Source organism: Theropithecus gelada, chromosome 2 (assembly GCF_003255815.1).
Source record: "Theropithecus gelada isolate Dixy chromosome 2, Tgel_1.0, whole genome shotgun sequence".
NCBI classification, from domain to species: Eukaryota; Metazoa; Chordata; class Mammalia; order Primates; family Cercopithecidae; genus Theropithecus; species Theropithecus gelada.
In genome coordinates, this window is record NC_037669.1 from 131,503,809 (window position 1) to 131,522,792 (window position 18,984).

The window sequence follows — 18,984 nt, forward strand, 5'->3', positions numbered from 1 at the left end:
TGTGAGGAGTGTGGGGGTATCACATGAGAAGTAACATCATTTGACTGCTTCTTCAGGAGCACCCCTGGAAAGAGCAGTTTCTTTTAGACAGGGTTGTAAATATGACATTACTTTAGCTAATGTCCACCTCCGTTCTTACTTTCCTGTTAACTTTCTACTCACTGTCATAATCTGAGGCAAATCATTATTGTCTCATCTCCAGAGTGGTTACCTTGTTTTTTAAAAATAATAATAATAAAGTAAATCAATTCTCACCTCTCCTGCTTCATTAGCTTCTCACCACATTGAGCTTCCATACTCCTTACTGAGACCTCCAAGGCCATACCATATTTGGTCCTTGTCTACTTCTCCTCCCTCTCATTCTACTGTCTCCCTTAGTTACTTGTAGTGTCATTCATTCATCTTCTTTTAATTCCACTAACACATCAGTGGTGTTTTCCTCTGCTGCTCTATCTGTGAGAATGCTTTCTCTGCCCCTCCTGTTCCTTTCTCTTCCCTTCATTTACATGGTTATTTCTCATCCTTTGAATCTCAGCTTCAAAGTCATTTACTCACAGAGGCCATCCCCTTGTTTTCCTTAAGAGCACTGATGATAATTTGTGTGTTTACTCAATGTTAGTTTCTCCCATCAGACTATAAGCTCCCTGAAACTTAATCTATTTTGTATACCACTATATTCTTAAGTCTCATCACAGAGCCTGGTATATAGTCAGCATTTAAGTAACTATTTGAGGGAATTAAATGAAAAATTTTTTAAAAGAAAACAGGAGTGTACTCTGATTAGAATTAGTAACTAAATTAGAATTTTTATTTTTAAGGTTATCTTATGTATTCTTATATAAATTTATGGAGTACAAGTGCAATTTTGTTACATGTATAGACTGCATAGTGATGAGGTCAGAATTTTTAGGTCAATTCTTTCTCTTGATAGAAGTAATGCATGATCATTTTTAAAACAATTTTTGGAAAAATTAAAATAATCTTTCATATTCTCACTACTGTTAGTCTTTTGGATTGTTTCCTTTTTCATGTGTACATTTTTTCAAACATATTTGAACTCTATTTGAATTCTCATGAGAGTAACTCATGTTAGAATACAGCAAAGATTTTCATCCTTGGCACTATTGACATTTTGGGCCAGATAATTTGTCGGGGGTGGGGGAGTGTCCTGTGCACTGTCGGATGTTTAGCGTCATCTGTGGCCTCTACTTACTAGATGTCAGTAGCACATCCCACCCTCCTAGTTGTGACAACCAAGAATAGTCTTCAGAAATTGCCAAATATCCCTTGTGTGGCAAACTCACCCCAGATGAGAACCATTAGAATGCAGTTACTTTGGTAAACTTCCCAGAACATCATTGCTATTTTCACTTCTCCACCCAGAAACCTTCAATGGCTTCCTATTATCTCTAAGAGGCACTGAGAAGTTCTTAATTAGCTAGGCATTTCAGGCTTTCAATTTGGGTTAACAGGTATTTGAGTGTTTACTGCATAAATGCTAGTAAAGTGAAATTACTTGTCCAAATTCTTACCTTTTTAGTTGATAACTCCCCCATCCAACTAACTTCATCTCTGACTCTCTACTTCAGGCTAGTGAACCCACCTCACGTTTAACATTCAGTTCTGCTTTTTCTGTATTTGCTTGTGCTGGGTCTCTCCTGGAAACACCTTCTAGTCTCCCCTTTACCTTGCCATTTCTTATTTATGCTTCCAGGTTGAACTTAAACCTCCACAACTCAGTTAAATTTTCACTAATCACATCAATTCATATGAATCTTCCCTTTACTGAACTCTTAGAGCAGTTATTTATGTACCTATATTTGGGTATTTTCTCCTGTAAGACAATGTTTTTACTTTTCATATGTTTTTGTAGAGAAAAGAGTATTGCAAAAGGATATGTATGGCTTTGTATGCCAACAACTTGGATAACCTAGATGAAATGGATAAATTCCTAAAACACATAACTTGTCAATACTGAATCATGAAGTAGTAAATCTGACTAGACCTGTAAGTAGTAAGGAGATTGAAACAGTAATTTTAAAATCTCCCAACAAACAAAAGCCCAGGATCATTGGCTTCACTGGTGAATTCTACCAAACATTTAAAGAAGAATTGATACCAGTCCTGCTCAGATTCTTTCAAAAAATGGAAGAGTTCCAAACTCAAGGCCAGCCCTACTCTGATACTAAAACCAGAGAAAGACATTATAAGAAAACGAAACTACAGGCCAGTATCCTGGAGGAAAATGGTTGCAAAAATCCTAACAGAATACTAGTGCACCAAATCTATTAGCACATTAAAAGGATCACATACCATGACCAAGTGGAATTTATGCCTGGGGTGCAAGGATGGTTCAACATATGAAAATCAGTATGATACCCCACATTAACTGACTGAAGGACAAAAATGACACCGTCATACCAGTTGATGAAGGAAAAGTTCAGTGCCAAACTTTGACAAAATTCAGTGCCCTTTCATGGTAAAAACACTCAAACTAGGAATAGAAGGAAATTATCTCAACATAATAAGGGCCATATATGAAAAGCCCACAGCAAACAACATATTCAATGATGAAAAACTGAAAGCATTTCCTGTAAGATCAGAAATAAGGCAGTGGCAGTGTGTGCTGGTTCATGCATATAATTCCAGTGCTTTGGAAGGAGGCCTACGTGGGAGGATCACTTGAGCCCAGGAGTTCGAGAGCAGCCTGGGCAATATAGCAAGACCCTGTCTCTACAAAGAAGAAATAAAAACTATCCAGGCCTGCTGGCATGCACATGGAGTCCCAGCTACTCAGAAGGCTGAGGAGGGAAGACTGCTTGAGCCCAGGATTTTGAGACTGAAATGACTGCCACTGCACTGCAGCCTGGGCAACAGAGTAAGACTCTTTCAAAACAAACAAGGATGCTCACTCTTGGCACTTCTCTTCAACATAGTACTGAAAACGCTAGCTAGAGCAGTTGGGCAAGAAAAAGAAATGAAAGACATCCAAATCTATAACAAAGGTGTAAAATTATCTCTGTTCACAGATGACACAATCACACTGAAGATTCCACAAAAATGGTTAGAACTAATAAATTCAGCAAAGTTGCAGGATACAAAATCAACATAGAAAACAGCTGTGTTTCTATACACTAACAGTGGACAATCTGAAAAGGGAATTAAGAAAATCTCATTTCCAATAGTGTCAAAAAAAAAAAACTTAGGAATAAACCTAACCAAATAAAGGCTTGTATGCAAAACATTGCCGAAAGAAATAAACACAAATGGAAAAAAATCCAATGTTGATGGAAAACTTAATATTGTTAAAATGTCCATGATAACCCAAAGCAGTCTAAATATTCCATTGCAAGCCCTATCAAAATCATGGCAGCATTTTTTACAGAAATAGAAAAGCAGCCTTAAAATTCATAAGGTACCACAAGGACTCTGAATATCCAAAACAATCTTTAGAAAGAAGAGGCCTGGAGACCTCATGCTTCCAGACTGAAAGACATATTACAGAGCTACTGTAGTCAAGTCAGTATGGTACTGGCATAAAGACATAAACAGTGGAACGGAATAGAGACCCCAGAAATAAACCACTGCATATTCGGGCAAATGATCTTCAACAAACATACCAAGACTACACATTGGAGAAAGGATAGTCCTTTAACAAATGGTGCCGGGAAAACTTGATATCCACCATGCAAAAGACTGAAATTGGACCCTTGTACTATATACAAAAATCAACTCAAAATGTATAAAAGACTTAAACGTAAGATCTGAAACTGGTAAACTGCAAGAAAATGGAGAAAGTTTTATAACTTTGGTCTTGGCACTGATTTCTTGGATAAGACGCTTCAAAACTATAGAAGCAAAAATAGACAAATGGAACAACATCAAACTGAAAAGTTGATGTGCCGCCAAGAAAACAATCAAGAGTGAAAAGACAACCTGCAGAATGTGAGAAAATATTTGCAAATGATATATCTGATAAAAGGTTAGTATCCAGAATATATAAAGAACTCCTAAAACTCAACAATAGCAAAAATCCTATTTTAAAATGTTCAAAAGGCTTGAAAAGATGTTTCTCTAAGGAAGATAAACAAAATAGCCAATAAGCACATGAAAAGATCCTCAACATCAGTAATCATTAGGGAAATGTAGATCAAAACAACTATACCATCTCCCATCTATTAAGATGACTGCTATAAAAATAACAAAAACAAAATAACTGTTGGTGAAGATGTGGAGAATTCAGAATCCTGTACATTATTGGTGAGAATGTACAATGGTGAAGCTACTATGAAAAACAGAATGGTGGTTCCCAAAATGTGAAAAACAATTATTATATGACCCAGCAATTCCACTTCTGGGTATATATCCAGATGAATTGAAAGCAGTAACTAAGATAGTTGTACATTTTAGTTTATAGTAGCAGCATTTGCAGTCTCCAAAAGGTGGAAGCAAAAGGTTATTTAATGTATAAAGTAGATACATAAAATGTGTATGTACATACAGTGGAATATTATTTAGATTTGAAAAGGCAGGAAATTCTGACTCATTACAACATGGTGAATCATAAGCATTATGCCAAGTGAAATAAGCCAGTCACACACAAAAAAATACTGTATAATTCCACTTATACAAGGTACCTAGAATAGGCAAATGCATAGAAACAGGAAGAGGAATGATGGTTGCCAGGGGATAGAGGGAAGGAGATGGGGAGTTGTTTAATGGATGTAGTGTTTCGTTTTTGCAAGACCAGGATAGTTTTGGGAGATATGATGCACAACAGTACAAACGTTCTTAATGCTATTGAACTCACTCTAAAATAGTTAAAATAGTAAAGCTTGTGTGTTTTTTACTACAGTTTTTCTTAAATTTCTAAATTTTAAAGTAGTTAAGATAGTACATTTTATTGTTATGTATATTTTACCACCACCAACAACAACAACAAAAAAACCAGAGCACTAACAACATCACATGCCAGTGAGGATGTGGAGCAACAGGAACTCTGATTCATTGTTGGTTGGGAAGGCAAAATGGTACAGTCACTTTGAGAGGCAGTATAAAACTGAACATACTCATGCCATATGACCCAGCAATAGCACTCCTTAGTAATTACTCAAATGAGTTCAAAACTTAGGTCCACACAGAGCAGCTTTATTCATAATTGCCGAAACTTGGAAGCAACTAAGATGTCCTTCAGTAGGTAAGTGGATAAATTGTGGTATATCCAGACAGTGGCGTGTTAGTCAGTGCTAAGAAGAAATGAGCTATTAAGCCATGAAACAATGTGGAGAATCTTAAATGCATGTTGCTAAAAGAAATAAGACAAACTGAAAGACTATATACTTCCAACCATCTGACATTCTTTAAAAGATAAAACTATAGAGACAGTAAAAAGATCAGTAGTTGCCAGGGGTTGAGAGTGAGGAAGATGAATAAGGAGAGCACAGAGGATTTTAGGGCAATGAAAATACTGTTTTGATACTAATGGATGCATATCATTATACATTTGTTAAAACCTATAGAAGTATGCGACACCAAGAATGAACCCTAATGTAAATTATGGACTGTGGGTGATAGTACATGTAGGATCATCAGTTGTAACAAATGTACCACTCTGGTAACAGGATGTTGATGTAGTGGGAGGCTTTGCCTGTGTGGGGGCAGGGAATATATGGGAACTACCTGTACTTTTTACTGTTTTCCTGTAAATCTAAAACTGCTTGAAAAGTAGTCTTTTGTATGGTATGGTATCGTTCATGTAAAAATCCTAAATATATAAAATTGGTGATACGCAGTAAAAACACCAAAACACCCATGAGAATCTAATCAGGCAATTAGGAAAATCATTGCATCTGGCAGAGAAAAATAAGGGGAGGAGAGGATTGTGGATAGAGTGAGATTCTAGCAGTATTCATAGCACTTTAAAATGTTTATTCAAAAAAAGACAAGTATGACAAGATAACTTTAATACATTGGATTGGATGTCATGAAATTTTTTTGTATATTTGACATTTCATAGTTGGAATTTTTTTGATTCATCTTATAGAATTGGTTAATTTGGGATTGCAAATGTTGTCCATTTACTCCACTGACCAGTTGGTAGAAGGGAACCATTATGGTCAGTTTACACAGATTTAGTCAAAAGCTTGCCCTGGAAACATCACCAGAAATGGGAATCGCTTTGCAGTGTGGCTTAAGAGACCAAAGAAGGGCTGGAGAGTGAGTTTCATTTCCATTTTGAGAAAAGTTAATGTTTTGTAGATACTAGGGCTCAGTTCTAGTTTTGTAACTTACTCAGTCCAGTACTATACCACGATAAATGAGACGTGGGTTAGAAGCTCTAAGTCTTGAGTGATATTTTAAGCATATTAAATAGTGTGCAGGGATGGGAATAAATGGTAGCAGAAACAGATCAGAATTCAGTAGATGAGGGATGGGGAGCGATACTGGAACCTTTGTTTATCCAAACAAAGGTTGGTGATTAACCATGTTAGTTTATAAAGTAAATGTGCATTTAGTAATCCTCATCTTATTTGACCTGTCCCCAACATTGGATATAGTTGATTGTGGTTCCTTAAAAAAGAGTATTTTCACTTGGTTCCATATTCACACAGATTCTTCTTTTTTTTGAGATGGAGTCTTGCTCTGTCACCCAGGCTGGAGAGCAGTGGTACGATCTCGGCTCACTACAACCTCTGCCTCCTGGGTTCAAGCGATTCTTCTCCCTCAGCCTCCCGAGTAGCTGGGACTGCAGGCATACACCTCCACGCCCAGCTAATTTTAGTATTTATAGTAGAGTCAGGGTTTCGCCATGTTGCCCAGGCTGATCTTGAACTCCTGACCTCAAGTGATCCACCCATCTTAGCCTCCCAAAGTACTGGAATTACAGATGTAAGATGCCGTGCCTGGCCTCGCACAGATTCTTGACTGCCTTCTATCTCACTGTCTCTGTTAGTCTTCTGCGTCTTATTTTGTGGTGCCTCAGGTTATGCTCATTTCACAGGTAATCTCATCTGGTGATCTGGTTTTAAATATTATTTGGACGCTGTCAACTTTACAAATTGATATTTTTAGTCTCAACTCTTTCTTGAACTCAAGATTCAACTGACTACTTGACATCTCATTTTGATGCATTATATTAAACTTATATCTACAAGTGATATTACGCCCCAGAACTTGCTAATCAGTCAGTCTGCCCCATCTCAGTAATTGGCAGTTCCATCCTTCAGTTGTTTGGATCAAAAACCTTAAAATCATTGTTTCCTCTCTTTGACAGTTCTGTCTAGTCTGTTAGCAAATTTTGCAGGTTCTGTCTTCAGAATATATTCAGACTCATTATGTTTTATGGTCCCCACTGCAGCCACTCTGGTCCAAGGTGTTATCTCTTGCCAGGATTACTGCACTTGTGGTATAATCCCAACATAGCAGCTGGAGTAATTCTCTTTTAAGTCAGAACATTTTTCTCCTCTCTCCTTTGCTCATCCCCCAGTGACTTCCTAGCTCACTTAGGATAAATGCCAAAATCTGTACGGTGGCTAGCCTCCATTTCCTACCCCTCTTTGTTCATTGCATGTCAGCTACCCACCTGGCTTGATCACTCTTCTCAAGGTCTTTATTTAAAAATGTCCTTCCTGGCTTTTGAAACACTATACATTTTAACTTTATTTACAGTCTCTCACACTAAAATGCAATAAACGCCATGAAGACAGAGATTTTGTCATTTCGTTCTCTGTTTTCTCCTTAACACTCAGAACAGTTTGTGACATATAGTAGGTGGTCAGTAAACATGTGTTGGGTGAATGAATGGTTTCCTGTGCACATGTATATATCTGTTTAGTATGTGAACATAACTAGAGGGCTTTTAAAATAGTGCTTTGGCAAAGTAATTCAGTAACTTACCTTTCAATGAAGATTTTTCTGTTGCTAAGTTTCATGTCTTTGAACATAAGTTCACAAGGAAAAATTAAAGAATATTTTGAAAGTAAACACTGAAGAGAAAAAGAGAAGGAAAAATAGTTTATTTGAAGGAATATGTAACAGAAGTAGACCTAGAATGAAAAAAGTAATGTGATGTAGTGTAAAGAATATTGGACTGGATCCAGGATATCTAAGCTTTGGTATTCTTGAAGTCACTGGGCCATAGTTCCTTTCTCTGTAAAATGAAATAGTTTAAATGATTTCTGTTCTCACCAGTTACAAAATCCTGTAATACTGTTTAAATTTTTCCATAAGAAAACCATGAGTTTGAGTTTATTATGTTCTTACATCATAGAAGGAAAATGTTCCTCAATCTCTCTTGCTTTACACATTTGGTATTGTTTTGTAAATGAAAAAAAACTGTTTTTCTCCTCTGAGAATGCACCAAATCAGCAGGGAAATCAGATTCCTTCAAGCAGTAATATAAAAGCTTGGGTTCTAATGACCTTCTTAATTTGGGTATATCTCGTTTCTTCTCTTACTCTTCCTCGGTAATTTTTCCCAGTGTCCTTTCCAATGAGTTGAGTTTTCTTCAAGTCACTCAAATAATTTGTGAAATTTTATTTCTTCTGTTAAGGATTCAAAGTTTTTTGTTTTTTGAGATAAAGTCTGTCTCTCTGTCACCCAAGCTGGAGTGCACTGGCATGATCTTTGGCAGGGGGTTTGAAGAGAAGTGATCATTCTTGGTAGCATTTGATCAATTCCCTTATAACCCATTAATCCTAGAGTACCTTCCCTTGTGCTCATATAAAACTTATATATGTGCTTGTTTACTAGAGTAGATTTATTTGTAGGTTGTCCTCAGTCGCCTTCTATAAGTGATTCTGAAAGTTTATCTTGCAGTGTTTCCCATCCCTGAGAGGTTACATGTGTCTCACCAAACCTATGGTCGTTTCTAAACTTTTTTCTTTCCCTGTCAAACACCATCTCTTTGCCAGTGCACACGTATACATGAACACACACACACACACACACACACAGTTTGGTAATTGTCTCTGCTACCAAAACTAGCTATTGAAAGGTCAAGGAGGCTGGGCGCAGTGGCTCATGCCTGTAATCCTAGCACTTTGGGAGGCAGGTGAATCACCTGAGGTCAGGAGTTCAGGACCAGCCTGGCCAACATGATGAAACCCCATCTCTACTAAAAATACAAAAAATTAGCTGAGTGTGGTAGCGGACGCCTGTAATCCCAGATACTCAGGAGGCTGAGGCAAGAGAATCACTTGAACCCAGGAGGCGGTGGTTGCAGTGAGCTGAGATCGCGCCATTGCACTCCAGCCTGGGCAACAAGAGCAAAACTCCATCTCGGGGAAGAGAAAAGGAAAGGTCAAGGATTCACATGTCCTTTTGGCATCATAGCATAACTTAAGGCGAGAAAAGTGCAAGATACGAAAACACCAAGCAACTGTACCAGAGCCACAAAGTAGCTCTTTATTGTTTATAATTTTGAGTTATGACTTTTTCATGATTCTTAGCATAGAAACTACACTGCCATGCATAGTAACTACAAATGACAATTACACACTTTTTGACATTGTTTTCTAAAGTTGAAAAAATTGGCTGGGTATGGTGGTTCACACTTGTAATTCTGGCACTTTGGGAGGCCGAGGTGGATGATTCACTTGAGGTTAGGAGTTTGAGACCAGCCTGACCAACATGGTGAAACCCCATCTCTGCCAAAAATACAAAAATTAGCCATACTTGGTGGTGCACACCTGTAGTCCCAGATACTCCAGGCAGGAGGATGACTTGAACCCAGCAGGCTGAGGTTACAGTGAGCCGAGGTTGCGCCACTGCACTCCAGCCTGGGCAACAGAGTGAGATTCTGTCTCCGGGAAAAAAAAAAGATACAGTTTTTGAGGCGTAAAAGATCTTAGGGATCTATCGAATTATCTTTACAAGTGAAGGAATTAATACCCATAAAGGTCGTGACTTGCCTATGATTTCATTAAAGGTAGAGCTGGGAGTAGTAGCCATATGCTAGTAGAGTAGTATAACCATATACTAGGAAACCATCTTGGGAGATGTATGCATTTATTTTCTCTTCTATCGTATGTCATCTCTTGCAAAAGATAGATGAATATAGAGAACTCTGAGAATTCAGATTTTTCCCTTCTTTATTTTGTAACTTTTCCAAATAGATATGTATAACTTTTTAATTTAATACATGTTCCTATTGTTTGAATGTTGAAGAGATAGTACAACTCTAATTCCATTCTTTGGAGTTAACACCTAACAGTTTTTTACATTTTGACAATTTTAAAAAATTATATTTATGTACTAATAAATTTTCAATGCTTACAGTTTAGATATGGATCATTTTAAAGTACGGTATCTATAGACTAGAATTAGTTCTTAATATTGCTCCAATAGCTTGCCTAGATTAAGTCTGGCCTCCTACACTCAATGTATTTTCAAACTCTTCTTCACTTATGCTCAGTGTCCATTAATCTTATCACTTCTTGAAGAGATAAGAACTTGATTCTGCTTGAGAAGGCTTTTGCTCATCACTAGTAGAATGTCAGGCCTTTAATACTAGTATTAATAAGTGCTACCTCTGAGAAATAAATCTACAGATTGAAAATTTGAACTAAACTTACTTCTTAAATGAACTTTTCTAAATGAAGGATTTTAATATGGGTTTTTATCCTTAGGAGATATTAATTATTGACCCACTTGAGTAAGCATTTAACAGTGTTAGGCATTTAAAATTTCCCTTTTATTGTCATAATGTAATTTATTTGCAAATTACATGCAGTTTGCCAACATAAATACTATTTGACAAAGGCATGATTAAACACCATGATGGCTGCTGCTGCAGAGAGAGAAAAACAAGAAATAGGAAAACATACTTTTCTAGTTATGCTATTTTAACTTTTGGTTCGCCATGTAATCGGGTTGAACAACTGTTTTACCTGCCAAATGTGTTTGGGTTGTGATGATAATTTGGGTTGAAATCACCAGTAACTCACTTTTCTCTGGAAAGTGTAGCTTAGCTTTATGTTATGTGATTGATTTGTCTCCTTGCCTACCTGTTCATTTCTGGCTTCTGGTATTCTTCAGCAGATTCCACACATGCCATCTTTCATAGTTCTTCTTTTTGTACATGCTGTATTTTCTACCTGGAATGCCTTTCTCTAAATGGATTGCCATTCAGTCTTGAAAATTAAGCTTATATGTTACCTTTAGTAATTACTCTCTTTACTGTCAGAGCACCTTGTGTGCATGTTATTAATACATGTATTAAATAAGTACATTCAAGTAACATGTTTAGAATGGTGTTCAGCACTTGCTATTTGCTAAGTTTGGGCCTTATTACTATTTTACTAAATTATATTTCTGTATCATAAGAATGCTACCTCCTTTAGGGCATAGATATGCAGTGTCTGGTCCATCTTTGTATTTCTAATGCTTGGCAAATCGGTGATTAATAAATGTTTGAATGCATGCTTTCCGGAAGGCTCTAAATTAGTAATATACTTACTGTTAACTCATGTTGGGGAGGGAAGGCGTGTGTCTGTCGTGTGTGTGTATAACTTTTAAAAACCACTTTATTACCTATCATAAAATTCACCAATTTTAAGTACAAAATTCAATGATATTTAGTAAATTTTCGTAGTTGTGCAACCATTATCACAATTCAGTTTTAGAATATATCCTAGTTACCACACAGAAGATCTCTCATGCCTGTATAAATTTTTTAATTCTTATTTTCTTTTTGTAGTGCTGTTACCTAAGTATTAACCTTCCTAAGGTATCAGTGAAAGTCAGACTGGGTGAAATAAAATCAAGGCATTATATTTCTTATCTTTGTATTATTAGAAAGAATTTTCTTTCAACTTTTTCTCCAGTGAGATTGAGTCCTAACTAAATCCCAACTTTGCTCAAGAAAATTTAAAATATCCAAAATTATACAGTAATTACTATATCGTATTTTAAATTAACAATTTTTAGGACTTTAAAGAAAAACCATGTGTCGGTAAAACTGACTTGAAAATTAGCAGGAATCAAGTAGCCACTAATTGTAAATCAAGTAGCAATTAAGTGGAAAGAAAATACTAGAATCTACACCTCATTAAAGCAGGGAAAGTGTTTAATCCCTAGTGCTTAACACAGTGATGGATGCATAGTAAATATTCGTTAAGTACACGAACTGCATTCCTTTTAAATAGAACTAGCATTCTGTTTTGACTTGTTTGAAATTTTTTGTCAACTTCTTATCCCCTTTTGCCTGAATTTATAATTTTATAACTGTCTCACAAGCAAAGAACTATAAAATATCTGAGTGATCTGCCTAAACTCTGTCCACCTCCTCTGAGACAATAGCAGCGGCAGTCCTCAACCTCCCCCACTTACAGTCTTTGTCCTTTATATAGCTCTTTGGCCTATACATAAGCCTTTGGCCAGTTTGTCAGCTTTCTGGAATTCTAATTGACACCACCGCTTACTGCATCAGTATAAGTCATGTAAATTCACAACTAACATATTTTCATGTAGTATACAAAACCTGCTCTTTAAGGACAGGCTTAGAAGTCTTATATACCCCTTTCATGGGGTCCCAAAGAACAACTGTTGTTTGCTGTAAAAACATGGCAAAATGCTGCCAGGCTGTGGTGCATAGAGTTTCTTTCTACCAGTTCGTTCATTCTCTACCTTGGAGAGGAAAAGAAAACTCTTGCTGTATAATAAAGGGATTGTCAAATCTCTTATTTTGCAAAGTTTCTGTGAAAGTGGTAATAGCCTGGTCTTATGTTGTTACTACAGTGCTAAGTTGTTTTGATAAATATTAGTAGTTTCAAATTACTGAAAAACCTCCAGATTTTGTTGTAACAAATGAGTATCAAGTAAAAAGAAAAAACAGAAAATTTTTCAGGCTGGGCGCAGTGGCTCACACCTGTAATCCCAGCATTTTGGGAAGCCAAGACAGGCGGATCACGAGGTCAGGAATTCAAGACCAGCCTGGCTAACACCGTGAAACCCCGTCTCTACTAAAAATACAAAAAATTAACTGGGCATGGTGGCATGCGCCTGTAGTCCCAGCTACTCAGGAGGCTGAGGCAGGAGAATCGCTTGAACCTGGAAGGCAGAGGTTGCAATGAACTGAGATCCTTGTACTGTACTCCAGCCTGAGCAACAAAGTGAGACTCCGTCTCAAAAAAAAAAAAAAAAAAAAAGAAAGAAAGAAAATTTTTCGCAAATCTCTGGATTTAATAAATATGTAATGGGAGAAAATTTTGGGGGATAAACAAAACATTTATGTAAATATGCAGTATGTAGTTGTTTGGGATTTATTAGTTTGCTCTAATGAAAAGAAGTTAAAGCCCATTGTACCTTAATCCTGCTACTTTAGATGAAGTGATTGCTAATAAAAACTTTCCTTAAACTGGAAATACCTCATCCCTCGGAAGTCTATTTATTTGTTGAACAGTCTTAAGTCATGCATCCTACAGATACTATTTTCTGTGCCTGAGACATAGGTCATAGTTTTTTGTTGTTAGAATCACTTATTGATTTCATATTGTGATATTATGCAAAGTTCATTGTGTTGGTAATAGTACTTTTGCTTTAGTGTGAACGATTGGCTCTCCAATTCACTTGAACTTTGACTTCGAGAAGTGTGGAAAACAATATGGCTTGGTGGTTAAGCGGATTTGTGTGAAACTGTCTGGGTTGTAATCCTAGCCAGCTTTGGACAAGCAATTTAACTTCTCTAAGTCTCAGTTTCCTTATTTTTAAAAAGAAATAAACGATTATTTTATTCTTACCTCATAAGGCTATAATGATTAAATGAGATAGATGTTAACACTGTAGTATTTAGCTAATTATTTTTACTCATTTTGCAGCCTATTTTATTATTTTAAAGTTGACTCTTGGTGTTTTAAAAATATCTGTACCAAATACAGTTACATGGTATATTAGAAAGTGATAAATAGTATAGAGATAAATAAGGCAGGGAAGAGAAAGAGAAAGAGAGAAAGAGAAAGAGAAAGTACCCAAATGGAGAGTTGGCAGATGGTCAGGAAGGGAAAAGCCTTCCCATAGAGATAAGGGACTGAGCACTGCAGGTAGTAAGGGAAATGCATTCCAAACTGAGGAAATAGCAGCAGCAATAATAATAAGTTAACACACACACTGCTGTGTACCAGGGACAGTTTAAGTACTTTACATATTTTAGCTGATTTAATCCTTAACAGCAGTCCTATGAAGAAGGTGTTTTTACTATCCCAATTTTATAGATAAGGAAACTGAAGTACAAAGAGCTAGTAAGTAGTATGGCTAAAAAAAAATTGAACCCGGGCAGTTTGACTCTGGAGACCATCTTCTGAGAAGTTACTATATAGTGTATTAGTTAAGGCCTTGCAACAAGAGACTTTCCAGTTTGTTCAAGAAATAGCAAAGTTGGTGTGAGTACAGCAGAATGAGATAGGTAGGAGCTAAGATCCAAACGGTGGTATTTGGGGAGGGAATGAGGTGGGAAGATTTGACTGGACATAAGCCATTGTAAAGACTGGGCTTTTAAGTCCAAAGTGGAGCGTGTGAGAGCCTTTGGATATTTTTGAACAGGAAGATGATATGATCTGACTTTTAGAAAATATTTTTTACTGAGTCCTTGGACCTTTCCGTCCTTGAAGTCTATGGGTAGAATTCAGGAGGGCCCCTGAAATTTAGAAGAAATTATATCTTTATTTTCACTAACTTATAACTGAAACAGTGTTTCCTTCACTTAATGTAGCCAGTTAACCATAGTAATATTAGAATTACCTGTGACTTTGTTACCACCAATAAAAATCACCTCGTTGTTGCATTTATGGTCATCATTACTTTGAAATTATAGTAGTTATTAGACCTACTGCTGAGATCCCATTTAATGTGGTAATAAAGAGGCACTTACACTTTTTTTTTATGTTTCCAGCTCTCTTTTTTACATCTGTGTATCAAGGTAGTTTCCTTTGTAACTACATATATAGTGTGTGTGTGTTTAAAAACACTATTTGAGAAGGTGTCCATTGATTATACCAGACTGCCAGAGGAGTCCATGGCACATAAAAATTAAGAGTCCTTATGAGTCCTATGAGGATTGCTCTGGTTGCTGTCATTATGATAGACTCTGGAGGAAGATAGAGGGCAAGAGCAGGAGGGCTACATGTTAGGAGACTTTTGCAGTTATCTAGTTGAGAGATAATGGTAAGTTGACCCAGAATAGTAGCAGAGGAGGCAGTGATCTGTGTTTGGATTGTATGTTTTGAAGGTTGAACCAACAGGATTTGCTAACAGATTGAATATGTAATGTAAGAGAAAAAAAATCAAGGATGGCTCCAAGGTTTTTGGTCTTTGCAGCTGCGAGGATGGAATTACCATTTGCTGAGATGGCAGGTGGAGTATGTTAAAGATCAGAAGTTCAGTTTTGGATTTAGGTTTGTGATATTTATTAGACATCTAATATGACTTTCTGAATTGTTACCGCTACATAATACACAATCATTAGAAAGAATAAGATGAACCTGTATGTGAAAACAGATTGAACTTACATTGTTTCTGAACATTCAGTTTTACAGTGAGCACACATCCCTGTAGTAAGTAATTTTAAAAATGAGAAAAATATATTTGAAAATAAAAGAATGGCCACTGTGTGTCATAGAATAATTGTGTGGCCATGAAAAATAATGAAATAGGTCTTTATACACCACCATGGAATATCTCTAAGGTCTATAAACAAAGTAAACCAAAACAAGGTAAAGAACAGGATAGACAGACGTGTGTCAGAATCGTGGTAAATCTAACAGTGTTTCCTATGAGAGAAGGAAATTTTGGGTGAGCAGGAGGGCTCCTTTGGCTTTTTTTTTTTTGCTTTTTTTTTTTTTTTTTTTTAAAGCAGTTGAATTTACTAATCTTGTACATGTGTTATTTTTTGTAATATCATTGGTTCATATGAGGGGTGAGATTATGGGCTCTTTTATTCTTTGTACTTCTGTGTTTTTATAAACCTTATGTTATAGTTTTTAAAATTATGATATAGCCAATATTATAGATCTATTAATAATTTCAAAGAGATTTTTCATGTTTTGCAGTATGAATGGGAAATGAAGATTGAAAATCATTTACATAGTATGATTTTTATTATGAGTAAGATTTGAGTTTATATCCATATGGCTAGAAGAAAAGATCAGAGGCGTATATTGAAATGTTAATAGTGGTTTTCTCTGGATAATGGAATTTGAGGTGATTTTAAAAATATTTTCCTTTAATTTTTTTGTAGACTATGAGAAGACAACGAAATGAAGTTGTAGTTGAATTAAGGAAGGTGAGTCTGATTAATATTGGGTACTTCTAAGCATAATTCTAACAACATTAGAGCATTGTATAGAAGATGCCAAATATATATTTTGTTTTTGTGTAAAATGTATAACTTATTGTATAACTAAATTTTATTTACTAAATTTAAACTTTTAAAAATCTCAACTGCTAAGCATTTTTCTTTAGAAAAAGGAGAGATTTTGACTAAATTTGACAAACTTTTGAAGTTGAAAAGGTACACCTTGTAACTTTATCATTGTGTAAAAACAGATATAAAGAGCTTAAAGTATAAGTCATTGAGATACAGTTATATTAAATAGTTCTGCTATTAACGGGCAGTAGTAAGGCCCTGAAAAGAACTTGTTGCAAACTTCTTCAACTTTTAAGTATTATAGTTGAGATTATATTTATAAATTTGCTCCCAGCATTTTAAGTGAAGTTGAAATGGCCCTTGATTTTTGTAAGACATTGTTGGTTTTTGTCTAACTTTGAACTGCCCAACTTCTGCTTTGACTTTGCTTTTAGGTGATAAAGAGGAGCTCCCAGATCATGTGTAAAATGGTTTAGTACTTTTAAATAAATATTTGTGTTTGGTTCTGGCTTAAACTGTACACTGTATTTTTTAGTCAAACTTTTTGTTTTGTTTGTTTTTACATAGTTCACGGTTCATTAAAAATGTAATATTTGGGAATTGGGACTCAAATTAGTTTTGTGTGAGTGGTTAATTCACAATTTGGTTTAATTTTTTACATTTGAATTTTACTTTTAAAAGGCACTTCATATTTCAGTTTGTAGGCACAGGTTTGCCTGAGCTTTGTATGAAAGTATTCAGGTTTTTTTAACTCAAATTCTTTGTTTGATTTTTTTCTTTTTTTTTTTTTTTTTTTTTTTTTAAGAATAAAAGAGATGAACATCTCTTAAAGAGAAGGAATGTACCACATGAAGATATCTGTGAAGACTCTGATATAGATGGTGATTATAGAGTGGTAAGTTATTGTTATTGTTATTCTGGTAAATTAAAAGTACCAGTGAAAGATTTAACATTAATAAAGAATTTTAAGGTGACTTTTTAACTGAGTTTTCTCTTTAACTTTTTTCCCAGCAAAATACCTCTCTAGAAGCTATTGTTCAAGTAAGTTGGATTTTTACTCTCTCTTCATTTGTATTTCTTATCCTCAGCAGCTAATTATTATATATTTATATCATAAATTATTTTTTTTTATAGAATGCTTCAAGTGATAACCAAGGAATTCAGTTAAGTGCAGTTCAAGCTGCTAGGTAAGTTAAATTTTGAAGACATGTTTAGATTTTATAACTTACACAGGGGTTCTATTTTGAATTTTTACTATGGAGTAGACCCTGTTAATCAAATTTAACTTTGATGACAATAGTAAATAGTAATAGATCAACTAAATTTATTATTTTTTTTAATTCTCTGGTTTAGAGTATTAAAATTGGTGACAGTTTTTTTAATTCACACTTTTTATTTTTAGTTGAAAGTGTGTACACTGAAGCTTTAATGTACATAATGCATGCAGATGCCAGGGAAAGTTAATTTAACAAATTAATGCCATAGAAATAAAAAGAAAAAGAAAAACATTATTTGTAAAGCTTTACCTTTTACTAATGAATAGATTTAATTTTATAAAGTCAGATTCTTCAGATCCTTACCAGGTATCTAATTCTTCTCACAATCCTCATATTGATCAAACAATAAATCCAGAATTACAATCTTACTATGTCAGTGTACATAAACAAGTAGATGTAGATTAAGATTAATGACGGCTGGGCACGGTGGCTCACGCCTGTAATCCTAGCACTTTGGGAGGCCGAGGCGGGCGGATCATGAGGTCAGGAGTTCAAGACCAGCCTGGCCGATATAGTGAAACCCCATCTCTACTAAAAATACAAAAATTAGCTGAGCGTGGTGGCGGTCACCTGTAATTCCAGATCCTCGGGAGGCTGAGGCAGTAGAATTGCAACTCCATCTCAAAAAAAGAGATTAATGACTGCATACACTCCCAGTGTCTTTCCAGGTAGGAAGTACCAAGTTGTTTGAACATTCTTTTTTTTTTTTTTTGAGATGGAGTCTTGCTCTGTCGCCCAGGCTGGAGTCCAGTGGTGCAATCTCGGCTCACTGCAACCTCTGCCTCCCAGGTTCAAGCAGTTCTCTGCCTCAGCCTCCCAAGTAACTGGGATTACTGGCACCCGCCACCATGCCCGGCTAATTTTTGTCTTTTTAGTGGAGATAGGGTTTCACCATCTTGACCAGGCTGGTCTTGAACTCCTGACCTCGTGATCCACCCGCCTCAGCCTCCCAAAGTGCTGGGATTACAGGCATGAACCACCGTACCCTGCCTGTTTTGTACATTTCTATTGTGAAACCTGTGCTCTCTCATATTTTAAGGGAAGAGGCAGAAAAATCTATTACTGAGACCTTTGTATTAATAAATAGGTTGGGGAAGACATGACTGTATCATAATGCAATTTAGTGGTTGCTTTGTGTATTTATGAATGTAAGAATAACACCCTATGTTGAGTTTATCAGTAGGAAAGAGACAAGTAAGCAATTGATCCTAGTTACAGAATTTGAAAGTGGCAAAAGTTTATAGGTCCGTCCAATACCTTATACAGTGCTGCACGAATCTGTTTTATGTTTATTAGACTTTTCCAGTATTTGTTTATCCACCTTAAATAACTTAGAACTGATAGGGA

The 18,984-nt window shown here is 35.8% G+C and overlaps 1 protein-coding gene across 1 annotated transcript in view; it reads left to right on the forward strand.

Moving 5' to 3' along the window:
* The window catches only part of KPNA4 (karyopherin subunit alpha 4), a 69,765-nt gene that overhangs the window by 12,257 nt on the left and 38,524 nt on the right, over positions 1–18,984 (forward strand). The window contains exons 2-5 of the mRNA XM_025375642.1: positions 16,232–16,276; positions 17,166–17,255; positions 17,372–17,401; positions 17,495–17,547. Of these exons, the coding sequence (XP_025231427.1) occupies positions 16,232–16,276; positions 17,166–17,255; positions 17,372–17,401; positions 17,495–17,547 (218 nt within the window). The remainder of the gene's footprint in view (positions 1–16,231; positions 16,277–17,165; positions 17,256–17,371; positions 17,402–17,494; positions 17,548–18,984) is intronic.